The sequence below is a fragment of the Clupea harengus genome, chromosome 17, assembly GCF_900700415.2.
Source record: "Clupea harengus chromosome 17, Ch_v2.0.2, whole genome shotgun sequence".
Lineage (NCBI taxonomy): Eukaryota > Metazoa > Chordata > Actinopteri > Clupeiformes > Clupeidae > Clupea > Clupea harengus.
In genome coordinates this window covers 9,101,343-9,128,842 of record NC_045168.1, presented here as the reverse complement: position 1 = coordinate 9,128,842, position 27,500 = coordinate 9,101,343, and the positions used below count along the sequence as shown (strand labels likewise).

At 45.7% G+C, this 27,500-nt stretch overlaps 1 protein-coding gene across 3 annotated transcripts in view; it reads right to left on the bottom strand.

Annotated features, from left to right (window-relative positions):
• Positions 1-26,307, bottom strand: part of lmbr1 (limb development membrane protein 1) — a 40,807-nt gene extending 14,500 nt beyond the window's left edge. The window contains exons 1-10 of one of the 3 annotated variants that reach the window (XM_031583754.2): positions 25,588-26,307; positions 24,789-24,828; positions 23,964-24,103; positions 23,313-23,416; positions 10,886-11,012; positions 10,506-10,574; positions 10,265-10,329; positions 9,641-9,713; positions 3,174-3,269; positions 500-576 (exon numbers count right to left, since the gene is read on the bottom strand). In XM_031583754.2, the coding sequence (XP_031439614.1) occupies positions 500-576; positions 3,174-3,269; positions 9,641-9,713; positions 10,265-10,329; positions 10,506-10,574; positions 10,886-11,012; positions 23,313-23,416; positions 23,964-24,103; positions 24,789-24,828; positions 25,588-25,741 (945 nt within the window). In that variant the 5' untranslated portion in view covers positions 25,742-26,307. The remainder of the gene's footprint in view (positions 1-499; positions 577-3,173; positions 3,270-9,640; positions 9,714-10,264; positions 10,330-10,505; positions 10,575-10,885; positions 11,013-23,312; positions 23,417-23,963; positions 24,104-24,788; positions 24,829-25,587) is intronic. The other 2 variants (XM_031583753.2, XM_031583752.2) reach the window with 2 other exon arrangements.
• Between the last annotated feature and the right edge of the window lie 1,193 nt (positions 26,308-27,500).

The following is a 27,500-nucleotide window of genomic DNA, read 5'->3' as shown; positions in this document are numbered from 1 at the left end:
CAAAGAAAGTGACTCATGTCGAGTATGTTTAGAGCATCGCCACCACACCCGCCATTGATCAACCATCGATCATACATTTCTCACAGATTGCAAACTTAGGAGTGTACCCCCCTCAGACCCTCTGTGTGTGTTGGTGTGTGTGTGTGTGTGTGTGTGTGTGTGTGTGTGTGGGGGGGGGGGGGGGGGGGTGTGGGGGTGGGGGTGTGTGCGGGGGTGTGTATGTTGTAAGATGGATCACTGTAGCCCATTTTGAGGGGGAAAACAGGAGGAGCGACCACAGCTGGTGCGGCAGAGGAGCCCCTCGTCCCTCTCCCAGACCCCAGGGGGGGTCAGACGGTGGAGGAGCTTTAAACCTCTGGCCCAGGAGGTGGGCAAGCAGGGCAAATAGACAGGAAGATGGGGATGAGAGGGAGGGAGGAATGGAGAGAGAGAGAGAAAGTATGGGGAAAGAGAGGGAGGGGGTGAGAGATTAAAGGTTGTGTTAATTCTAAATACTCACGGTTCCGGTCAGCAGGATCAGCATGACAAAAGGGTAGAGCAGGTTCTTCTCCCAGGCAGAGGCCTTCTTGCGTCTTTCTGGAGGACAGAAGCACACAGACACACAATCTATGAACACTCTTTGAATCCCAGAGGTTTTTTTTTTGGTAAAAACAAGATGGGCAGAGTTTAAAGTCTTTGAACACAGCGCTCTGAAGCCACTGAAGTACAAGCCAAGTTTAGAAACTTTAACCCTAACACTCGATATCAATTCACCACTTTTGTTCATAATCTATCATAGGCTATTTTGAACTCTCACACACACACAGAGAGAGAGAGAGAGAGAGAGAGATAGAGAGACAGAGAGACAGAGAGACAGAGACAGAGAGAGAGAGAGACAGAGAGACAGAGAGACAGAGAGAGAGAGAGAAAGAGAGAGAGAGAGAAGCATGCACACAGCTTCTGCTATTCATCTCGCCTGTCTTACCACCTCTCCCCTTCACAGCAGAAAGATGATATCAGAGAGGTGATAAATAACAACAACGCTCTTTAATTAGCCGTCTCCTTTCAAGCCCTCTTATTTAATGGGAACAATTAGACAGACAGATGAAAGGCCTGCACCCAGGAAATAAAGCCTGTGATTGATTTATTTACCCAGAACGCCATGGTGGGGAAAAACACAGCCTTCACCCCACACACACAAACACTAACACTATCACAGAGCACTACGCCAACACCAACAGCAAAGATTGCATCAGTTTAATCAAAGAGAAGAGAGGAGAAGAGAGGAGAGGAGAGGAGAGGAGAGGAGAGGAGAGCCAAAGGGTGTGGGGCAGAACTGACTGCCACCATTTTCATTCACAGTGACCTGCTCATGCTCATTCAGGGTATAAACAAGCTTTGGGACAACTTTAAGGCCACCATCTAAGGCGAAAGGTTTGGTATATAGCAGACACTTTGACCGAGAATCGAACCCGGGTCAACACTTTACAAGGCGGCAACCCTAACCACTGTACCACCAACACCCAGCATCTGTCCCAGTCTTTCTGCCAGTCTAAAGGCAGTGTGGAGGTCTAATGGAACTCTCGACCTGAAGCAAGATCACTGCATTGGGACACTCAAGGGAGCAAGAGAAGGCTCTCCTAAGTCTGTTTAAGAATGCTACTGATGAATACACCTGGGGTAGCAGCCACTCATCCCGAGTCTTCCCGGGACGAGTGGTGGTCGTACGGTCACATTCTGATGTGTTAAAGGTACCACAGTGGATAACTTTCTAATGGAATTTTCGAAAGGGAAATTTATGACAGAAAACCCTGTGTGGGAATCTTCACGCAACCACATTAATAAAACGGCAGCCTGGCGAAAAAGAAGTACTTCATCCAAGTTATTTAAAGTTCATTTCCATGACAAGAGAAAATGCATGTGTTTTAGAAGCCAAGGTGCTGACAAAGCAAACAATGGTTAAAAGAGTGGACTGGCTTGGCACCCGGGGACCGCTATAAAACACAGACACAAGGAGAGCATCCACACGCAGGCAGGGCACGCAGCAATTTACTTTAACTGGGATTCTCCATCAGCAGGTGCAGTCCCATAACAGTATACACACAACACATTTATGCTGTGAAGTGATCAAGTCCTCAAGTTGCTCTATTCAGTTTTGGGACTCATCTGCTGAATGTGATGCCCATTAAAACGTCCCATTTGTTGCACTACTTTGGCTTGTCGGGGAAAAGAAATGGATTAAGAAATCGTGGATAAAGAATATGCTTGCACACTCTCTCTCTCTCTCTGCCCCTTTTTTTGTCCTTCTCTCTTTCTCTTTCTCTCTCCCTCACCCTCTTCACACTATTGGAGTTTTACAGCATCTCTGCATCTCCAATCCATCTCAGAGATGATCCCCCCGGTGAGCGCCGGTCACTTTAATTGGGCTAATTTATGGAAGGTGCTGCGGCGGGCCAGAAGGAGCAGATGCCATCCCTCCGCCTCACCCCTCCACCGCCGCCGACTCGCACGTCTCTTCCTTCGCTTCTGCTGACGTCATGTCTTTTCCTCTCTCTCCCCTCCATCGCTTTCACCCTCTCTGACTTATTGTCTTGCCCTCTCCCTCTCGTTCGTTCCCTCCCTCTCTCTCTCTCTCGCTTCATCTTTCTCCGTCTCTCTCATCCCCCCCACCCCCCACCCCAGAAGCTGGCATTGTCCGCTGGTGAGGTTTGCCAAGGTTGCTCCCAGCGCGCCGTTGCCGCTAAATTAATGACATCACTCCGAGGCTCGGCCACAATAAAGTTTGCATCCTGTCCAATATCCTAAGTGCCTCTGTGGCTCCCGCGCTGGCTCCCAAACATTCATTACCCCACCCCAAAGCGGCCGGCAGAGGGGGGAGAGGGAGAGAGAGTCATTACGGAGGAGAAACTGATTTGGACTTGGATCAAAGTTCAGAAAAAAGGAACCAGCATCCAGACATACACTCACTCCCAAACGTATACACCGAGATATGCTCACACACACACACCCCCATTATTAATGTATTAATAATGTTTTTATTTATCTATCTATGTATGTATTTATCCATCAGTCTCTCACTCCATCTTGGCATGAATTTGATTTAAATGAAGAGTTCTGTACAACTGTGTCTTGTTTGCTCAGGTGTTTGGTACTGAAAGTAGGGCGTTGTGTAATCTGGCAGTCGCCCATCTTACCCAGCTTATTCCTCTGGTTCCTTATGCTTTCCAGCTCCTTGTGCATGTGCTGCATGTGCTGCATGCTGCCGTGGATGTGGGAATTGGAGGTCGTGCCTGGAAGAGACAACACGGAGAGAGAGAGAGAGACAGACAGACAGACAGACAGACAGACAGACAGAGGGAGAGATGATATATTTAAAACACGTCACCATCAAAGAGTTTGCAGGAGAGAGACAGAGATGTTTGGGCGGTGAGGAGCATCCGTGGCTTGGCCCATAAACCAGCCCTTATCTCAGCTCTTCCGCAAATGCCTACTTGAGATCTCACATGCCCCTGTGTGACTCACGCGTCTGTCAGAAAAATAAATAAATAAATAAATAAAAGCGAGAGTAGTGTGCGAGTGTGAGGAGGGAGTGTGGTTAGAAGCGTGTGTGTGTGTGTGTGTGTGTGTGTGTGTCTGTGTGAGTGTGTGTCTGTGTGAGTGTGTGAGTATGTGAGTATGTGAGTATGTGAGTGTGTCTGTGTGTGTTTGTGTGTTTGTGTGTTTGTGTGTTTGTGTGTTTGTGTGTTTGTGTGTTTGTGTGTTTGTGTGTTTGTGTGTTTGTGTGCGCGTGTGGTGGGGAGGGATCAAACGTGAGATGAAATGATGAACAGAGGCTGACAAAGCCCTCTTCATCTTCTTCACCTTTGGGAAGTGAGTGCCGACTCTCTCTCCCCCTCTCACTCACTCAGCTCTTCAAACAAAACATGGCTCTGGGCTCCCATGTCAACGCCTGAGCCAGCCTCAGCTTCAGCACCCGCAATAGGATAGAAAACAAAAAAAGCCCCAGTCAAGCAGGTTACTGTTTAACAGAGTCGTCAAACTCCCAGCCAACCACCAATTTACTTTTCTTTTCCTCTCTTGCTTTCTTTCCTGCCTTTATTTCTCTCTCTCCCTCCCCCTTAACAGCATTCTCTTGCTCGCCCTCCAACGCTCTCGCATGCTACTCATTTTAATGACCAAATCCCATCAGAGTTGCTTAATCTGTTTAGCGTTCAACATGATGATCTGATGAAGCAAAGCAACAACAACTAAAAAAAAAAAAAAAAAACGTGTGAATGATATTCAGCATGCTCCAACCAGCCCTAGGAGATAATGGTGGCACAGAGGTGTGTGTGTGTGTGTGTGTGTGTTTGTGGTGTGTGTGCATGTGTGTGTGCGTACGTGTATGTGCACGTGTATGTGTGTGTGTCTGTGTGTGTGTTAATAAAGACAGAGAGCGGGATTCTCCAGGAAAACCACAGCGCTTACTCATTTAGGATCTAATTTATGTTTCATTCAGTTTTTTTCCTCTCTCTCTCTCTCTCTCTCTCTCTCTCTCTCTCCTTCTCTCCCACTCTCCTTCCTTCAGCCCTCTGGAAGCGCTGGAGTATCCATTTGCATTCCCTCAGGACAGCCAGCGGATCAGCGGCAATTAGCTTGGCGTTACACTGTTACTGCGTGCAATAAAAATCACATCTTTCATCTCCCCCAACAAGTGCTGTGCAGACCCTGACTTTGATCAAGTCTCCCTCTCTCTTTCTTTCTTCCTCTCTCCATCTCTCTTTTCAATTATTATTATGACACGCCCTGTCTGGTTGAGGTTTGGGGATTCTAAATGAAGACGTATACGGTTATGTGACTGAGAGAGGCTGTGAGTGAGGGATGGCAGGGGAGAGAGAGAGAGAGAGAATGAGAAAACCCCTTTCAGAGAGGAGAGAAAAAAAAAAGGAAAACATAGAAAAGTCCCACACGGAAGAGAGCGCTCGTGTTCCAGCCTGACCCCGCACCTGCCCTGGCGAAGGCGCTCTGGGGGAAGTTTGAACCCTCCAACCAAACGTGTGGAAGACAACGCGACAGGAAATGTCACCGTGTGTTCGACAGGTCCGGATCACTGCGCCAAGCGCACACACACACACACACACACACACACACACCCCCCCACCCCCCCCACCCCAGACAAGCCTCGCCCCGAGGCCAGGATCCTACAGACGATTCAGTCAACGGGGTTGAGAGGGTTTGAGTGTGTGTGTGGAGAGGGGGGGGGGCACAGACATGATCAGCCATATTCATTGGATATATCCTCAGGGGGGTGTCATGGATTCCTCGTGTCACCTTTTCAAAGGCTGAACTCCCTCTGAAACCCCCTCAACCAAGCCCTATATCTGCTAACGTCATAAAAAAACATCGCCCTCAGCGCAAGCACAAGTACAACTGCTTTTAACACGCGTCTAACATGGGTCATTTAAATCATAAGTGCACGGGGTAGACTGCCTGGCATCTCTCCACATCTCAACAGGTCGGCTAAAAAAAAGCGAAGATGAGGTGTGTACTACAGCTCCCAGGTGATGCAAACACAGTTTGCCCCCACCTATGAATTACTAAGCTCACATCATCGTTTATTTATGCAGAAATGAGTTGATTGTTCAGGTTAAATAATGCAATGCAAACATATCAGTGAAGGGATCTTTGATGTAGGGTGATGCAAGTCATGTCTAAACACATACCACAATGGCTATGACTGAAGTGTCTATGGATAACCAGTTTCACAGTGACTACACGAAATGTTCATCAAATCGCACAAGCAAACTGTAGGGCACTTGTGCCACTCTCCTGCTCCAGACGCCCCCCGCGTGCCACCGGCTCAGAATGTCAATGTGACCCCCGCTGCTCTGCAGTGGCCAGGCACTATAGAGATGAACTGGCTGCTCCGCGCAGGGATCTCATCACCATCTTCACATTACGTCACTCCCAATTATGCAAACGAGAGCGGCGCGCGCGCAAAAGAGAGAGAGACCTCCACGGCATGGCGGCACAGCCACTTGCAAGGTCATCGTGCCGCAGAGCACCTGGACGACAGCAAGCAAGTGTGGAAGGGAGCCAAGAAACACACAGACACACACACACAAACGCACAGGACCCCTTCCCTCTCTCACACACATATATCCACACACAGGGAAGCAGGGCACACACTCTGTGACTATGAGGACACACAGAGAACCCTGAAACTCTTGCTGGATTATCTTTGGACAAAGGGCAATGCTACAACTTTCACTATAGCAGCACTATTCTGCTGACTAATTCCTTTTCAGAGACTACAGCGTCTGCCGGGTCATGCAGGGAGACTTCCAAGTAGCAGGCTGAGCCACAGCAGCGGCAGGACCACAGCCACGGCACACAACCTACTGCTACTACTTGCAAGGTAACTAGGCTTCGGGAACAACGGACACGACCTTTACCCCATACTGACGATAAATAAATAAACAAAAATCACCCCAGCCAACAGAGACACCTGGTGGGGGTTCAGATGTAAAATGTCACAAAGTCTTTGTCAGGCATGAGCTCCGCAAATCAATCCACACATCACTTTGTTCCATTGGCAGCTCTGTGCCCGAAGATGGCCATTGATCATCATTGGTCACCAAGCGCTGGTCATGCATACAATCAATTTAGTAACTACACCTCTTTTGACCTCCTTGCTTGCTATAAAAGTGGCACAAGTGCTGGCCAGATGTAATTATAGGACACAAATGGTTGTTCTTTTCCCACAAGGCATCCAGCCTGTCCTGGATCTGATAAGGTGCTGGACAAGCCACCGCCTGTCTCCGTCGCATTCAGGAGAGTAATCTACATCTGGGCTCTCCAGAAATACGTGTGTCCATTTTCTATCATAATGAGATCTCATTCTGCTTATCGCAGAGGAGGGACAGCGAGAGGAGATGAGTGTCAAGTACGGCCTCAAAAACAATCAAGGCGACTGACAGGGATGGGGGTAAACATATGACAGATGTTTTTTTTTTTTTTTTTTTTTAATCAGACAGGACAGAAAGGGGAGGGAAGAGAAGAGTCAAAGCGAAGGGAAGACCGGAGAGACCCAAGAAGACAGACGTGAAGAAACTGGAAGCAATGCAGTAGGAAGGAGAGAGGAGATGAGAAGTGAAAAGGGGAGAAGAAGGGGGGGGGGGGGGAGACCGTAGGAGAAGAAGGGCGGAGAGGATCGCTATTCTGTCAACTGTTCCTGAACCTTGCTTGCCCCAAACGTTCCTCTTAATTTCCTCCTTGCACCTCCTTGCACAACCCCCCCTCCTTTGCCTGAATGTTCGAAACAAATAGAATTCCAAGCATTCCCGATAAGGCCCAGGGATCTCGTCCGCCATGAAACGCTTCAGCGAAAAGCTTCTCCGCAGTCTCTTAAGCGCTCTGCATTCGCTGCTGCCCCTGCACTTGGAATCCCTAACACCTTTTGTACTGTCGTCACAGTGACCGCCATGTATCAAATGTGCCGCGAACGCTGAGGATTTTTATCGCCACCTCAAAGCACTACCGCTTGAGCGCCAAGCGCTGCCGATACCCAAAACAGGCAGATGACTGCCTATTGAGAGGCAACGGCGGCGTTTTTGAAAGGGAGCGCAGCCCTATCGGCAATCTCCTTTACCTCCCTGCGTTTTGAAAAGAAAAAGGCCCTTCTTCCTCCCTGCTTGCCGGCTTTGAGCATCGGTACACTTAGAGTTGCGTGCTGAGGTCGGTGTAAAAAAAGTGCGCTTTGGCGGACTGCCCAGGTACGTCCTGCTTGGCTGGGAAAACATGTTTCTTTTTTCCTTTTGAGGAGATGATGACCAGGGATTTGTTGAGCAGAGGCAAGACACAGGTGGAAAACAAATATGAGGAGAAAAAAAAAAAAACAAGAAAGAATCAGTGGCTTTACTTTAAATGGGTCTACTCAATCTTTCCCAGGGATTCCGCAATGGGTACTGGGCTTTCCAACACAACAACTTACAGGTAGAGTTAAGGTGCTGTACGGACACGTAAGAAAACTGTTGCAGATGTTTGCGAAGCCTGCATCGATGCAGACTCACTGTTGGAGGCTTTTAACCCACTTCCACTCCCCACTAATTGGTTTGGGATGGCACTTAATGTAGCAGACCCTCCACATGAACACGCACACAGAGTGGAAGTGGGGAGGAAGAGGGAGTAGTTTGGAAAAGGCCCTACTTATACTCAAATCAAGGATTAGCAAGGAAACTCAAGGAAAGTCAGGGTTGACAGGGTTGATTGCCCGAAATGCTGTTAAACGGTACTACGACGGTGATTAAGATGTCGATTGACTCAGTGTTTCTTAACTGGAGTTTGTGAACATTTGCATAAAAGGGTACATTGGGCAACGCAGGTGGAGTTTAGGACCAATGGCTTGTGCACTATGATAATATGTGGCTAAATACACCTTAACACTATGGAGGCCAAAAAGGCCAGGGAGGCTGGTTGGCAGTGCATTGCAGTCAGAGTACATTTGTCATTTGTTACAGTTTTCTTGCCATAGGCTAGGCTATGTTACCTATGTTGTCTGTTTAGTCCATATTTAATATGATTGAGATAAAGACAAGAAAAATAGTCTTGCTAAATACGTGAAACCAATTAGTATAATTGAATCATACTACGGTTCTAAAATTGACCCGTTACTCACTGATAATGGAAAGTAAGATTTACTCCTTAGGCTAAACGTATGAACATGATGCTACTGTGTTAACAGGTGGTCTAGTGTCTAAGTTAGGCTACTTGGCCCACAGCAGGTTCATTCAAGATTTTTTAATAGTGGTTACATTTCACAACACTGACAAATAATACAGAGGCTTAGGGCATAGTGTCATTTGCGTGCCTTAACTACTAGGTGCTCGTGTGATATTGCAGAATTAGAACACAGTTGTTGGGCACAGTTACAGCATGCTTTAAATTGGAAATGTATATGAGCCTAATTAAAATAGTTTACAAATATATGAATGTAGAAGAGTTTTTTTTTAATTGGCCTGCAACAAGGGCACTCAAGTCAGAGGGCAAAGGCACAGGTGTTGAGCACCACCTTGGGTCTATCTGTGCACGAGCCTGCACACCACCTCACTAGACACACACACACACACACACACACACACACACACACACACACACACACACACACACACACACACACAGTGTGCTGTATTGAAGTTGAATTAAAAGGGGCACCTCACCTAAACTAAAATTAGACATTGTGCTCCTGACCTATAAAATAAGGTGGAGCTGAGCTGAGTGAATCATGGACACCTCTGCTGCCTCAGCCTCAGTAACAGAAACAGTAACAGAAACAGAAACAGTAACGTTAACAGTCTTTCCACTTATCAGCACACCCATCAGAGGAGTTAGCGGTGCTCATCTATCCTCTCTACTTAAGGGCAGGTGCTCAGGTTTCACAGAGATGCTTAATTAGAAATGTATTCATTTTGTCAGAGTGGCCCTGTAATTACGAGACTCTGTAATAACCTCAGATGAGAGAATGGCATAAATCACACAGCAAGAAACAAACACACTCACAGAAACACACACACAGACACACACAGACACACACACAAATACACACAGACACTCAAACACACACAAACACACACAGATACACACAGATACACGTGCGCACACACACACACACACAAATACACACCGTTAAGTCTTCTTGATAGAGCCTCCTCTTGTAAGACTATACAGTAGATCTGCTCATCCAGATCCTCCAAAATCTAAGGAAGAGATGCATAGGAAGGGATGGGGGAGGGAGAGAGAGAGAGGGAGAGAGAGGGAGAGAGAGAGGGGGGGGGGGAGTTGAGGGTGAGTGAGTGTTATTAGAAACAGAAAGTAACAGTAACGTTTACCAATAAAGTAAACAAATACTGCCAAAATGAGCAACTGTGATTGGTCTCAGGCAAGACTACAAACACTTAGGCTTGAATGTGAGTGGTTCGCTCTTGTGTGGCTGTACTGTTGAGATCATCTTGTGCATTTGGATGGGTTGAGTGTATGAGTGTACATACGGTCTGGTGAGAATGATTGGCAACTGAGAGTGTTTCAGTTTGAGTAACTGCTTTAATGTCTGAGGTGAGCTGAATGAGACAAACCTGCGTTATCAGGCGAGAGTGAGTATTTGATGTGAATGGTGTGAGTGATCTTGAGGTCGGTGTTTGAGTCTGATTGCAGTATTTGGGTGGTGCGAGTGTTGGAAATTAGACCTAAAGACTGGCGTCAAACTCATGTCTGGGAGTGTAGTGTGTGGCAATAAATAAATGCCCCTCACCGTGGGTTTGACCAGGAGCTGACCCATGACCGTGAACATGCGTGAGAGCCCCACTGGAGTACACACTGAGGAGAGAAGGAGAGACCAGAGTTACAAACACACACATGTCCCTTCTGTCCTCCTGCGGTCTAAACATACTCATAGTTTAGCTAGCATCTGTGAATAAGGGTTTGGAGTTATATAAAGTGTCTTTTACTCAAACAGTAAGTGTAAGTGATACAGGAGAGGAGAGGGGACATACTGAGCAGGAGCAGACCGCCCATCAGAGAGATGCAGGAGTACAGGTAAGGCAGGTAGAACTCCCACAGGTCTGTTCGGAGAGAGAGAGAGAGAGAGAGAGAGAGAGAGAGAGAGAGAGAGACAGAGAGCGAGAGAGAGACACACATTACACTTTGGATCACACTCATTTTCTTTGTTCCTTAACTCATGTCCACTCACACCTTAACTTCCTGTCCCTTTAAAACATGTACATGTTATGCACGGTCACAATCACAAGCCTTCTTTGCATAGTCCTGTTTGAATATTTATTCCAAAAAGAAAGGCCTGGTACTGGTAACCAAAGTCAATCATCTAGAAAAGCAGATATACAGATGAATCAGTTGCTGACTCCTCTATCCCTACCGTATAAAGACTCCATGCTGGCTGCATCGTTGTCGATGAGGGCGGAGGCGACCCACACTATTCCCAGGATGAGCAGTCCGAGGAGGAAGAGCATCACAAACGTCTCCAACACACGTGACCTAATGCCCTAAAAATACACAAAACACAAACACTTGTCAACACCGTTTGTCAAACACACTAATCAATCAAAATAACAATCTATGTTGTTATATCTAATAAATGCTCATTTTTTCAAACATGTGCTGGATGACTACCTGTAAATAGTAAAACACTGAAATCTATAGAAACAGAATACAAACATCGAGCATTCCCACAACAATACTACATCGAAACACCATGGGTTTAATTGGTGTTTAATTGGTAATTCCATCATTAATCACTACAAATGTACAGGCAAAACAGGTTTATGTCCTGATTACAGTGGATTACAGATCACAGAAGTACAGAGCTTGTGGTGCACCCATCCCATCTATGTGTTTTGTGGAATCAATTAAGCCCTAATAGGATGACCTAGTAACCCTCTCAGTGTCATCGCAGCGACACACGACTGGCCTTAAATATGCATTAAATATAAAGCAAATGTGGGTGGGAGCTGCTATACTGACACAGCGATAATCGATGGTCTTTCACCAAGCGATCAGGATCAGTTCAACTTCAATGCCACCTCACTGTACACACTCCACAACACACACTCAACAACACACACACACACACACACACACACACACGTGTTAATCAGAGGTCATGTAGTGCTGTGTGTTTAACGGGCCCTCCCCTCGTGGGTTGGCCCTCCAGGCTCCAGTGTGTCAGTGTGCTAATGAGGCTCTAAATTAAAGTGTCGCTGGGAGACCTGCCGGGCCCTTCCTGGTCCAATACGAGTCTCTTGCCGTAAAAAACACAAACAGTCAATCTCACTGAGCCTAAAGCAAACCCTAATGAGTGTCACGGCCTCCAGTAGGACGCACAGACACATTAACTCACGCAGAGTCATCCATACACACACACACACACACACACACACACACACACACACACACACACACACACACACACACACACACACACACACACACACACACACACACACACACACACACACACACACACACACACACACACACACACAGCACGCTCTTCCCACCAAACCCCACGCTCTTAAAACCCCAGACCAGAGTGGACTCACCCCTGAGTATGACTAGTGGTAAGGATTACAGACAGAAGCAGAGGATAGAAGCAGACACACAGAGAGAGAGAGAGAGAGAGAGAGAGAGAGAGAGAGAGAGAGAGAGATAGAGATAGAGATAGAGATAGAGATAGAGATAGAGATAGAGATAGAGATAGAGATAGAGATAGAGAGAGAGAGAGAGAGAGAGAGAATAAAGCCAGGCAAAGCCTCTCCCTCTCAAAGTGAAGGGGTTCTTGAGATGCAGAGCGCGATCCCAGCGGCCTCCCTCCTGCGAGTGATTAGTCGCCCTGGAGGTGCGCTGGTCTCCTGCGAGTGCTGACAGGAGCCGTGGCTAATTCGGCGCGTCCGGGTCGCCGAGGTCAACAAAAACCTCTCTGCCCGTCTGAGAGCATCCTGCCCTGCCTCCCCACACCCTGCCTCCCCACAGGAGCCATACCTGGGTGAGATGAGCTGGAGGGAGAGCCATGGGCTACACCTCATCAGCCTACCTGACTGGCAGCTCTTTTTCAATTTCATATCACTGCTTTGTCAATACAAAGCAAAGCACTATGCGTCTTGTGCAATATTTATAATAGCAACTAACAGTTATAATCGATTGTGTAGAATTGAGATGGGTATCTCACGCTGCATCATAATATAACACATACCTAAAAGAAAACATAGATTTTATACTAACAGAGAGTAGTATCTGTTCTGTTCAGAGCACTAGACCTCATCCTCTGTGTGTGCGTGTGTGTGCGTACCCTACGCAGTTCAAATGAGCTCATTTATGGCTGTTAGTGCTGCCACCGTTGGCCATCTGCATTATCATCATCATTACTATCAGAGGCGCGGTGCTAGTGGGTTTAACAGGCCTCTCCATCACCGTCATTACAGCCTGGCACACTGCCACAGGGACAGAGGAGCAGGTAAGAGTGTGTGTGTGTGTGTGTGTGAGAGTGTGTGTGTGTGAGAGAGAGTGAGAGAGAGTGTGTGTGTATGTCTGTCTGTGTGTGTTTAGGGTGAGGATAGAGCAGCCTAGGGCATGTCTGTCTGCAGAAACAAGTGGAAGAGAGTGCTTGTGTGTGTGTGTGTGTGTGTGTGTGTGTGTGTGTGTGTGTGTGTGTGTGTGTGTGTGTGTGTGAGTGTGTATTTGAAGGACATGTGTGTTTGCTGCTGATCACGTCTGGAAGCAGGAGAAACCTGCTACTGTGTCTGAATCTATAAAGCCTTACTCACTCCCTCTCCCATATGTGAAGGTTGTTCTGGGTGGAATTTTCTAGCACTTTGAAATGAGTAGAGGCTGGAGCGCCCCTCTGTGGTCCGCCGCCACACTACAGAAAACTGCTGACAGAGATACACGTCGCTCAAAGAAACGGTTACCACACACACACACACACACACACACACACACACACACACAATCATCAATCAATCAGGGACTGATCAGGGACTCTGCGAAGAAGCCTCACTTACCTTAAACAAAAGCTCACAAAAACAAACAAACAAAAAGTCCCAACACACAAAAAAGCCAAGTTCTGATTTGATGTGTATACCAGAGACAAAGAAGAGAGAGCTATAGTGTTTCCAGTGCTCACCTGCACACATACATTAGCTGGAGTCCCCACTGCAACAGAGGGAGAGCGGGGAAGAGATACGGTGCAGGTGGATGGATGGATAGATAGATAGATAGATAGATAGATAGATAGATAAATAGATAGACAGACAGACAGACAGACTTGCAACAACCTAAATTGTGTTGGATAGGTACAGGCAATAAGATAGCAAGAGAAGAGAATGGAGAGAATGGGAAGCAAGTAGTGTGTCAGAGACAGATTAAAATGACAGACAGAAAGAGAGGGGGGGGGATAAGGACAGAGAGAGAAAGAGAGAGAGAGAGAGAGAGAGAGAGAGAGAGAGCAGTAGCAGCTGCGCTGGGCTGGGTGCGCCCAGTGGCGGCGTTCTGGAGGTGAGGGAGGTGAGAGCGGAATGCTTTCAGGGACTATTCTCTCGTCTCTCTCTCGTCTCTCGCCCGCTCTCTTAAGGCAGACCGGCTCCCTATACTCTACGGCCCTACTGAGCTCGCCACAACGTTCAATCGGTCCACCTTATGTGGCCAGCACTGCCCTGCTGAAGGTGTATTCCCTTTAGGGCAGGCCACTCAATGATTTATAAGGCTCACATCATTACGCATGCAGATCATTTGGGGCAAGGATGCTCCTCGCCTGCCCTCAACACTGCTGCTGCTGCTGCTGCTGCTGCTGCTTCTGCTGCTGAACGCGCAAGTCCTGCCAGCTGGCTGCAGACGACCCCAACACACCCAAGCATGTCACAGACACAGACACAGACACACACACACATGCACACAGGCATTTGAACATACAAACACACATACAAGCATGTGCAAGCACGCACACGCATACAGGCATGTACATGCAAACACACACACACAGGCATGTACATGCAAACACACCCATATTCAATCCAAATGAGTTATGTGTGCAGGAGAACGACTCTGTGTGTTCCCCTATGTGTGTGTGTGTGTGTGTGTGTGTGTCATGGATACAGTGTCCGGCAGGTCACCTTGAATTTGAGATGAGTGCTGGGCAGATGACAGCACTGCCATTTCGTCCAACTCCAATCCACTAAAACAAACCATATCAACCCATCTGCCAACCAGCTTCAGCCAACCCCCCCACTCTCTGCCCACCTATTCACACATCCATCCCTACACAGAACATATGGCTCTCTGTCCGTGGAGGTGGGACCCAACAGTACACCTGCAGGGAGTCCGTTCACTTGGCACATCTGCTCGGGCTTTGTCCGACAATTCTTTCGCTAAGGATGCCGTGCCTGTCGACATCGACGAGCCACAGCTCGAAAATAGACTTGTCAAAGTCCATTGATCTGACACAGCTGCCTGCCTCTCTCAGGGAGAATGGAGAGAAGACCAAGAGGAGAGGGAGACAGATGGAGAAAGAGAGAGGGAGGGAGATAGAGAGGGAGATAGAGAGAGAGAGAGAGAGAGAGAATATGCTACAGCCAGAGTTAGAGAGAGCAAGAGAAAGAGAGTCATCCTTCTCCTTAGATGTGCCCGGCCTGAAAGTTTCTATTCTTGCCCTCTCTCTGAAAGTGCGCGGCGCTAAATTTAGCAGCTCTGAAATATTCAGCATCCTCCTCCTCCTCCCTCATGCTGCTCCAAGTGGGGCTAGCTTCTGCTACGCTAATGCTAGCACTGACTTCCAAGAAATCTGTGTGGGATGTGTGTGTGTGTGTCTGTGTGTGGGGAGGTGAGGGGGGGTGTCTGTCTAGGGCAGCGAGGGTTCAATCCAGAAAGATTCCTCTAACCTCTAACAAACCATGAATAACCAAGATAGTGAAATGAGATTTAACACTACACTCAGATGCATTTGTGCCTAGCTTTGTCCCTGGCATTGTGGAAAGAATGTAAAGAGTATATTGTGGGGGAGAGAGGACAGAGAACGCATGAATGTATTAAACAGGGACAAGGTGACATTGTCGCTGTATTGTTGCATATATGTATCTATATATATATGTATATATATGACAGATGTGTCCACGTGCAAGGAAGTAATATTGCGTTATTGTAGGCCAAGCAACAAGAGCTTCAACGCAAAGCAGACAAATAGAGGCCGATGGGATGGAGGCTGGAGAGGGTACGGAGAAAAAGCGAGTGACAGAGAGGGACTGATAACAGATTGGAGGGGGAATGGAGAGAAAGCAAGGGAGCAAAATGGATGGACAGAGAGAGAGAGAGAGAGAGAGAGAAAGAGAGAGAGGGACATAGAGACTAATAGAGAAGGAAAAATGGAAAGGGAGAGGTCCATTAATCATTTCGTGGAGGCGAGCGGCAGGCAGCTGACAGCTCATCTCTCCTCTCCAGCTGTCTGCAGCGCTGCCTCACTCAGGACTTTACTGGAGCAGGCCGGGGCGCTACAGAAGCTTCCAGAACATGCCAGTCTCAGCCTACACATTTAAGGAGGTTCTGGAAAAGGCAAAAAGTACGAGAGACATTGGATACACTTGGCTTTAAGGTGGCCCTTCATTTTTTAGGCCCACTATTAGGTAAGGCTTTTGATAATTTGATAGATGCACACATTTGCAATGTTCCAGAACATGCCATCATTGTATAGGCACTTTTCACATTCAGAAAGGAGCAAGAGATGAATAGATGCAAAAAAAGTTGAGTTATGCTTCTACTCATCATGTCAATTTCACAAAGTAAAGCTCATGCTCGGCAATGCTGACAAAACATTTATACACAACAAACCGTCTTCATCTGACAAACCTTTCCATACAGAGGTAGAAAAAAAAAATTCTCCCATTATCCCAGCAATGCCCCCGTGATTACACTGAGATCTGCCTAAGCTCCGCACCCCACTACCAATGCATTCCAATTTAACTGCCTTGTAGAACATGCTACTGGGACTCTGGAGGGCTGTGAGGCCTGGCCATCAAAGGCTGCGGATTGAAGTGGTTACATGCTAGGGTGAAGTCTGGAGCTTTAGCGGTGACCCGCGCTCCCCGAGTCATCCGTCTCTCCACCAGCGGAGGAGTGGGGGCAGCGAGGGGGCACTGGTGCCCAGGACAGATTCTCCCAGCCTGGGAGAGCCTCACCAGATGCCCCCCTGCCTTATTAGTGCAAACTCTGTCCTGTGACCAGAGCTGCCGTGTCTGAGACACAAAACAGAGGAGAGAGGGGGAAGCAGGGAAAAACACACACACACTTAGTGACACATATGCACACACACAGACACACACGTATTCTCTGTCCGCACTCAATAACTCTACATCTCCAGCCACACGGCTACTGATGGTCCATAAGAGTAAAAAACACACATCCTTACACACACACACACTAACACACACACACACACACACACACACACACACACCACACACCACACACCACACACAAATCACTTAAATCAAAGCTAAGAATTATTTGACACACACACACACCTTCTATACCTTACATTTTTAAGACTCAAACTAGTGAGGAAAAGGACAAATGATATACAAAATCCCAAAAATACACCAAAAACAATTCACCGCTATGAGCCCCCTTTCCTCACACTCTCTCTTGGCCTTCCCCTTTAGTGGATATCAGGGTCCCCAAAATGAAAGGTCTTTCTTCATGTGCAAATATGGCCTCAATGTTTGGCTCCACAAAAAAAAAAAAAAAAAAAAATGTATAGGATTTATAGGGGAGGAAGTAGCTACTTTTTGAAGTTGCCCCAGAGTATGTTATTCCTGCCTACAGTGAGTCCATCTTTTCCTAATTACTGTTAGGTGTCAGGCTGATAAGTCTTCAAAGAGCGAACAACTGTCACCTGTGTTTTGTCAAGCCGAGGAAGACAGAGCGAGAGCGAAGGAGAGAAAGAGAGCCACACAGAGAAAGAGACAGAGAGGAAAAACCTGCTCCTAGGAAGGACCTTTCGGAGTCCTTTCAAGGCTGCATTCGTGTTGTGATGCAGCCCTATTGTAGGAGCGATGTGTGTAAAGCCGTTGGGCCAATGAACAGATGTGAGCCGGTGGCCATCCATTCATAACTCTCCTTCACGTCTCATTCTGACAGCGGTCCTCCGGGGGGCCAATGGCGAGAGCTTCTGTTGGTGTGTGCCCCTGAATTATCACCCTCATAGATCAGAGTCAGGACAGTGATAGGAGCAAGAATACCAGCATAACAGCACATCAACAGCTGTGTCTGGACTTGCAGTGTGTGTCTGATAACATCAAGTAGGGCCAGGCCACCTCTGTGTGGGCCATTTCATAAGTGTCATGTCTAAGCAGCAGCCTCCTGCGCTGCCATATAGGATTTCAGTCCCTGAAAACGTAGTTTAGTTTAGAAAGTAGTTTATCTATTTCATTTCCCATCACTTTTTCTCTCAGTCCCTCAATGAATGCTTGCGCATACACTGAGCTCTTAAGTTATACAGACTCACTTCACAAAACACAAGATCTACACAATCAGGGTTCCATTTGAAATGAACTGACGAAAGTATATTTTTACTCTGAAAATTCAGTTCAACTTAATTTAGTAGTATTCAACATAGAGGGAGGCTAAAAATAAAGCGGAAATTCCAGCGAATCGGAGAAACTTTTGGGTTAAACAAAAACCTTAATACCTTGGCTTCAAAACTACAAAAAAACATCAACATAAAGCTCCAAATATTGTGCTTTTTTTCCTGGTTTCCTCTTTCAAAATACCCAGCTAAATCTCATATGTTTCCATGGAGACACGTATTGTGTACGCAGGGGCTTTTTGTGGCGACACTCTGACCTTAAGTGAGGTGTGCAAACACAGCTCTGCACCACTTGCCCAGATTGGAAGGACCCGGGCCTGGGAAAGAAAGGCCCTAAGCACTCTGCCCGTCTGAAATAAATATCCACTGCCATTGTAGGGGAGGCACAAAAAGAGTCTCTTAGTAACCCAAGGCAGGATCTTTTTGAGAAGAAGCTGTGCATTCACAAACATGTAGCGCCTACATGTGCACTAACGAACCTAATAAAAGAAAACATTACGTTTCACTTCCACATTTCAAAATCATACAAACACACACAAACAAATTTGTTCCAAAAAAAAAAAAAATAATAATGTCATAGCTATAAATTGTATGCACTCTGACAAAACCTGCAAAACAGGTGTTGAAAGTTAAAGTTGAAGTTGAAAAACAAAGTATTTCTCCAGTAAACACAAGCCACTTTTGTTGCTGCTTTTGTTTTGCTTTCCATCTGCCTGGGAAATAATGGGCATGCACAAGGAGACCGAGATGCTTTTCAGGGGGAAAGTTGCTTTAATCTTTGCCAAGAGCCAGCAGATGCAGCAGACAGACTACCAGCTAGCCTCTCAACAGCGCCATCTGCAGCCAGAAGTGAGAAGAGCAGACAATTTGACAACCACAAAGCTGCACACTGATTGCGTGAAGAGATTTCCTCTTCTAGCCTGACAAAGAGCCATGATTATGCTCTGACCTCCGTGGCCACAAAGAGTCACGGCCACATTTCAACCACCACTGCAGAGCAAGCACTTTCATATTCTCTCACATGACTAGATAAAGACCCTGAGAACCTCAACAGGATGAAAAACTCAGAGTACGATATGGGTATAATCAGTGAAATATGAACATTTTGTCAAATAATTAAATAATAGCATGGTACTAAACAGTTCATTGTTAAATAAGTGAAAATCCACAGACTCACTTTACGTGGCAGTTTGTGGTAACCTTGGTACGTGATTCTCATGTACTTACATCTTCAACTAGCACTTTGGAATCACTTTTCTCATACAAGAGGCGTATTCTACTCAATTCATGAATTAAGCGTATTAAGAAAAAAAACATATCTGTGGCACAATTGTTATACTGTTATCACTTATGAGTAACACATGATCTGGTCTCACAGCACATGGAGTTCTAAGCACATGGTTACCTCCCTGATAAGTCAATAGGATGGAGTTTCCCAAAAGTGTTGTTGATCAACCGGGGGTAACTAGGAGAGAGTTCAAATTGATAATCTCACCACCATCAAACAAATTGTTCAACGACTCTTTCAGGAAACACACCACTGGACGCTTGTCTGGTGATAGACACAACCTTGAGAGGACCAAGCTCTCAGCCATCACACATGAAAGCTTCAGTCCAGTGGCAATGTCTGACATGCCAGTTCCCAAGTCCATTTAGATTGTGTGAGAACTGATGCCATAATCAATACGGTCAGTGACTTTTTCGAGCAGAGATCTCTAATCCTGGCATTCAACAGCGGAACTGCCTGTTTGCGACATAGAGTGTAGACTTTTGGACATAGTCTTGGCTCGCACATTGACATGAACTACTTGTGGCCCATGTGAACCTTCTGCTCTGAATTAGGTTTCGATTAAAGCTATGCTGTGTAAAAGTTCTGCCGGTTTTCATTTCCTAAGAACTTTCTAGAGCGGTCGGGTTATTGGACATCATAGGTGCTCATAAATGACAACATTAAGCCCCCTCCCCAAGAGATTGGCCATCTAACATGAACATTAATGTGAGAGTTTGGGAATGAGGGGGGGGTACGGGGGTCCAGAGGTATTAAACCCCCCCGCATCCGGCTTTCGTGCCCCTCTGCTGTGAGCTGCTATGGCCTCCTGTGTCTCAGTGGGGCGCTTGCTTTTGTCATATATGAGAGCGGCCGTGTTCTGATCGTTTCCTTTCTCTCTCTCTCTCTCTCTCTCCACGCACACACACACTCACACGCATGCACGCACGCAAGGCCCATACCTGTACGTGTAGAGCAACATAAAGCAGTGCTTCCTCCTTGCACATTTATGGATGATCAGTAGCGAGAAACAGTCTTGTCGAAATGAAAGAGCCAAAGAGAGAGACATAAAGCTCCGGGTCCCGGGCCCACAGTCCACTTCCTCCCTCATCCCGGCAGCCCTGTCCATTATTACTGTGGCCCGGCCCTCGCAAATTAGCCCGAGCCTCGTAAACTACAGTACAGACTAATTTTTACGTCCCCGTTTGCCAAGCGGGACATAAACCAGGAGGGCTTCACACTGTGACACAGGACAGAGGTGAATTAAAAGCAAATCTGTTTTTCTTTTCATTTTTCCCCCCTTCCTTCACTTGCCACTCTTTTGTGCCGTGGTGTTATTGAGGCTTTATGGACCTCCAGAGCTCCGGTATTGGGCCTTCTCTCCTCTCTCTCCTTCTCTCAGAGTAATTACTCAAACGAGGAAGTGTACCGAGCCGTGCCGAGCGATTATTGGCCTCTGCTTTTGAAGTTTTATTTTCGGGGCGGGAGGGGGGTGAGGCCAGGGGTAAAGGTGCTCACTATTAAATCACCTAGGTCAGTGGTGTGTGTGTGTGTGTGTGTGTGTGTGTGTGCGTGTGCGTGTGCGTGAGAGTAAGTGTGTGTGACTGCAGCATACTCACTCTGAAACACAGAAAAGAAGATGGAATGACAAACAAAGATAAACAGTGAGTGAAAAGGAAGGAAGTGACAGATGAAGAAAGATGGAGACAAACATGGAGTGAGAGACACAGGAGAACAAGGAAACAAAAAAGTGTGATAGAGAGGGACACACACACACACACACACACACACACACACACACACACACACACACACACACACACACACACACACACACACACACACACACACACACACACACACACACACACACACACACACACACACACACACACACACACACACACACACACACACACACACACACACAGGGAGGGAGTCGGAGGGGAATAAATCAGGCGGGCCACTGATGGCGTGGTGTTGAAGTGTTTGCGGCCTGCAGGCCGTTTAAAGGGGTTAGGCGGGATGGGGCGTCGGCTGACGCGCCGAGTCCTCGGGGCTTTTCATCTTTTAATGAAGCTGCCACGGCGCGACGGAGCAGGAGTCAGACGCAGGCCACGGCCCAGACACCTGCTGCTGCCGCCAGACAACACGCAGGCCCGCCGAGCCACGTCTGCCTCACCTCCGCCAGACGGGAGCACGCGCCCCACAAAACGCCAGGCAGAAACACGCTGACCCCTGACACAGACCCGACACACACACAGAGGGTCAAGTGTGCTGCGGTCAGTTCTAATACAAAGTTGGAAGAACGTCTTGGATTGCAAGGAACGGTGCCCATCCCAAAGAGCTAAAAGTCACTACATTTTCTGACATTTGTCCAAACAGCTCTCGGATCTTTCACATGAAGGGTCACAACTAGAGCTGTGAAAAATAACGCGTTAACGCGTTATGATTAAATTACAGGATTAATTAGTTAATTTTTTTAACGCATTTAACGCATGCGCAAAATGAGCTTCCAAATATACTCACAATTCCGCCCAATCTGCATTATATTAGTCGCCGCTGTAATGGGAAGTTCGTGTTTCAAAAAAACAAAGATGGAACATTCAATAAAACCAAAGTGATATGCACACTCTGCGGGAAGACGTTATTGTTTCACCGTAGCAATAACTACCACCTCAACGCGATGCATGCGTTGGTCGGCGAGGGGAGTTAAAGTGAAATGCGCCAAACCACCCTCACTGAACAACGTAGGCCTCTCATTAAGTGTGCCTGTGACAAGTTGACTAGCACAGTTGCCAAATGGATTGCAAAAAGCTGTAGACCGATTAATATTGTTGAGGACGAGGGGTTCACCGAAGTTGTGCGAGTGGCAACGGGGGATTCGAGTATCAAAGCACCGCAAAGTCGCACAATAATGACAAAAATCCACGAGCTGTATGAAGCTGAAAAGAAAAAAAAGGAAAATGACTTGGCTGCTACGAAACATCAGGCGCTGACACGGGATCACTGGACTTCTGTGAGTAACGATAACTACCTGGGTGTAACTGCACATCTAATCACCGACGAATGGAAGTTAAAGTCGTTTACACTAACGTGCATGAAAACAGAAGAGCTCCACTTTGCAGAGGCATGTGCACAACAGTTCCAAACTGTTGCAAGCAACTGGGCAATTGAAGACAAAACGACCACTATAGGGATAGACAGTGCACGTAATATGATAGCCGCGGCTAGACTACTGTAAAAGGGCATTTAGAGGCATTAGATTGTGTCATGGTGTGGTTAATGGTTGTTTGACAAAAAAAGAGAAAAATGTTCAAACATCCTATAAAAACAATGGCTAAGAAGCCCAAATCATTTCTGTTTGATTTAAAAAGAAAAGAAAAATGTTTTATTCAACCATACAATGGCTAAGAAGCCCAAATTCTGTTTAGGATGAAGATTATATTAATGTTCCATATGGAATAGCAAAGATAACTGCTAAAGAACTGCTCAGTTGCAGCACCATTGTTTTTTTTATGAATAATAAAAAGAAAACATGTTAAATGTATATATCTGTCTTTTGTCATACATCTTTTTGTTCTCACAAAAATATACCGAGAAAATATGTGATTAATCATGATTAATCCACAGAAACCTGTGATTAATCTGATTAAAAATTTTAATCATTTCACAGCCCTAGTCACAACACTTTAATAACTTCACAAACTGGCTGAATCTGGTCAAATGTATGTCTAAACAGAGGCCTTCAGAAAGGCTGTAGTTTTACAATTTCACTTCCCAGTCCCCTGAGCTGATGCATGTACCCTGTATTTCACAGCATCAGTAGGAGACGCATGTTGCACACCCAGAAATAGCTGCCTTAATAGTTCTGCCTTAAAAGGTGATCAGAATTCAGACAGGCCCACTGGTTGGAAAGCTACACACAAAGATCAGGGGAGTAGATACCTTTTTGGATCCGGCGAATCCCTCAGACTCCAGGAAGAAATAGGCAAAGGGCATGAGCACAAAAAGACAGAGGTTGGAGAACAGCGAAACCAGGTTCCACAGTCCTAGGAGATCAATCAATCAGTCAGTCAGTCAATCTGTCAATTCCTGAATACATGCATCAACAAAGATTAATGATAAAATATTCTATTTCCTTCGTCTTTCACTTCACTAAACATTCATTAAACATGTTGCCTATGTAGCCGTAACGGCAAACATCAGTACTTGCCCATACAAACACATACAGGTTTACTCCTACTTATGATTTGTGACTCTCTTTTCTTCATATCATAGCATCCCTTCAAATGTCCGTCAGCTTCATTTGAAATAAGATTCTCTGAGTGAGGTTGAGGAATTCTCTTGTCGTGAACCTGTATCGCCCCCTTGTGGCTACTTTAATACCACAGTAGGCATCGTTCTGATTCTGGTTTAATTTGTGTTAATCTCCAACTATGTTATAGCCTCATAGGTTGGTTATCATTTTAACTTCGCTAAATGTGTTACTGTTTACAACAGAGTACATGAAATACACACTAACACTACAATTACAATTCTGTTTCTTCTGTAACTAGGGAGAAAAAGAGATTGATTAGGTGAATGAGTGTTACTGACCATGAATGAGCGAGCCATTGAGCCACTGTATGTAGTAGTTTCTGGGCAGGGAGAGCAGGATCTCACTACTGATTATAGAGAAGGGCAGCAGCAGTACTGCCCCACCTGATATGGCAAGAGTGAAGGTACACAGGTAAAGACTGACAGAGGGAGGGGAGGGAGGAACAGATAGACATACATATAGACAAAGACAGACATTGATAGATAGATAGATAGATAGATATGTAGATAGATAGATAGATAGATAGATAGATAGATAGATAGATAGATAGATAGATAGGTAGGTAGATAGAGGACAGACCAATCAAATAGATAGAACATCAGACAGACATATAAGACAGATCAATGGAAAGTTCAGAGAGATAAGACCGATAGATCATATCGATAAATCAGAAGATTGATAGATAAATAGATAGAGATCAGACAGACAGACAGACAGACAGACAGACAGACAGACAGGGAGATGGATAGATAGAAATCAAGGGGAGAAAAAGAAGCATGAAAAGATAAAAAGAAAAACAAAGAAATCTTAGTTAGTGAGAATACTGATTTGTATCAATTAGTGTAGTACTAACATTAATACGAGTTATAAAAAAATCGTTGTTGATAATTCAGCTAATACTAAATAACACAGCATTGAGGGGGGGAGGTTAGCTAGTACATTTAATATAATTGTTATGCACTATTTATTTCTAGATTGTTTTGAGGGTGGTCAAAGTATCCATGCACTGTGTCCATACCCTGACACACTCAGCGGGTATAAACAAGCAACCACAAAACATACAGCTTTTCACATCCAACTGTACTGACGGCAGCTACACTCACGATATTCTGTTGACAACGGCATCCTCATCTTCTTGGTCATCTGTGGACAGACACGCAGAATTAGACACTGCAATGTACCATATGGATAATAACAGCACACACCATCTACACTCATAACTTTACAATGACGGATATGTGCCTAGCTGGGCATCAAACAGCATGTCCTACCCACTGTTTAATCTGGTCAAACTCATGTTGGCGTGGAGGCAAATAGGTCACCAGAGAAAGACTGGGCATATTGGGGCTAGAGTAAGTGAACGAGGTAGAGTGTCTATAGTTTTGTACACACACAAACAACACCACACAATGTTATTATATGACCTCTTATTACGAGCTTGTCATCAAAAAAATAATTAAATAAAAGAAAATGATTCGCAGACAAACACAGAAGCAGTGCCACTCCTTCTCACAACACGGTTACTCCTTCAAAGTCACAACACACCTCAGAGGACCGGAGTGCCTCACCGTGGCCAAATAACCTGAAACTGAGAGACGCAACCTAGATTCCAAGCGGACCGTGTTCCACGGGGGACAGTTTATGTGCAGTGATCTACTTTTAAATGAACCAGGGTGATCTGGAGCAGCTCATGGTGACAGTCATCAAAGACTTGAAATCAACTTTTTTAGAGATGCTTTATTATGTATGTTTGTGTATCTTTTTGCCTTTGTGCGCTTTTCTGCATAACTTTACATTAAGTCTAGCAAGTGAAGTCCACGACAGCAGTCCATGACAGCAGAAACTGAGAGTTGAGGTGTGTGGTTTTGATGTGCAACTTGTGTGTGCAGAAGGGGCACCTACCACTTTTCCTCTTGTAGCGGGTGATGATGCAGTAAGACACAATGTAGAGCACCGCAAACAGGAGGAAACAGATCTGCAGAGCAAAGAGGAAACAGGAAGTGAGACAAGCCAGAGGTGCCATCTTTAGTTGCCCTTTCTGGTAGTGCCAGGGCATGAGTATGCTTCAAACTATTAATTGTCGACCTTTGGCGCTACAAAGTACACCTGCTGAACGAAAACTGTACAACTTAGCCCGTTATCAACATTGAATATTATTTTATTATATCATACATATACTGTATAACATTATATGCATGAACAGTATATACACCACATATGTGCAAATATCATCTTCTTGCATAACACACTAATATTACACCATAATTACACCTCACAGATGGAAGTTGATGAAACGTGAGTGACATGTTATGCAATTTAAGGGAACATGGAGGTCTGTAAGATCCTGTGTTCTGCACAGACAGGGGTATTTTAAGCGACAGCACAGATGGATGGGGGGCACCTATAGGAGACCGTCAAGCAGCTCGCTCATGATCAGATTACCCCGACTCAGACCTCCCAGAGACGGGTGCTTCTGTTTCGCCAGAGAGGCAGCATCCCCAGGCTCAATCCCAGCCCCAAATACACCCATGCATGTTAGGGGGAACCTTCAATGCCCCAAATAAATACAATGGTTTGACATTAGAGAACATGCAAAGAGTATACCTGTCAATAGGGCAGTTCAACTCAACTTAACTTAACCTTCATTCATAGTAACAGCAAATGTCAATATGTTCATCCTAATCTTTCGGTTCATTCATCAATTTATTTGTAGCTTGTTACTGGGTCTCTGAAAAGAGAACAGCATACAAGATGGTCTGTATTTCTTTCCAAACACGAGAATATGGATGACGGAGAAAGGATAATCAGAGGAGGATTAGAAGTTGGCCTTCATCACAAACATGTTAACATGTTATGGCCAACGTTTGAGTGCAGTGTTGTGTTACACATCCCAAAGATTGCAAGAAAAAATAGAGACAATTTGCTTGAAAGACAAACATAAAACTCAGAAGTGCCACAGTGACAGACTCCCAAAGTATCCCAGAGTTCCAACTGCCACTTCAGACATTTCATTAGCTACCGTTATGCACAGCCTCTGAGAGCATGAGAAGTGACTCAGCCATTTTACAGTCAGCAGACACGCACAGTGACTGGAATAGACTGTATGCATAAAGATTGCTGTGGAAAACAAATTTAAGTATATCAGCTCAGTGATGTTACGAGGACAATGAGCATATTTCGCCCTTACATTACCCTAGTTCCAGCCACAACATTAGCCACACTATCGACTTGCATGTCACCATTTTCTTCAATTAAATGTCTATTCCAAAGAACACCCCATGGGCTTAGGACAGACATGCACATAGCAGTGTCCCAGTTTGGATGTTTTGCATACTATCCTGATAAACAGAACTCATCTTCAAAACACAGATAATAGCCTAACTGCCATGCATTTGGCTACATGGTCTCTCTCTAGCTGGAATTTCCCCCAGGGGTGTCATGCATTACAGTATATATTTCACTAAAACCTCTTACAATTGGATTAGTCTTAAAACCTTTTTTTGCTTCAGCAACTTTGCTTCACAATATTTAGACATCTTTGCAACAAGACAAATATATTAGGCTATAACACAACAAACTGGAGAATGAATAAGTGAATTAATTAATGAGTGAACGAATACTGTACATAAAGCTTGACTCTGACACATGAATGCTATGAACACACACCCACCCACATGCACATTCAGTTCATAAGACAAAACACTTCTGACAAAAACTAAATCATAGGCCAAAGCTTCCATATTACTGACTTAATATACAGGTGATGACCCTTTACTTGACAAATTAATGCCTCTGAGGTATGCAGGCATCTCAAA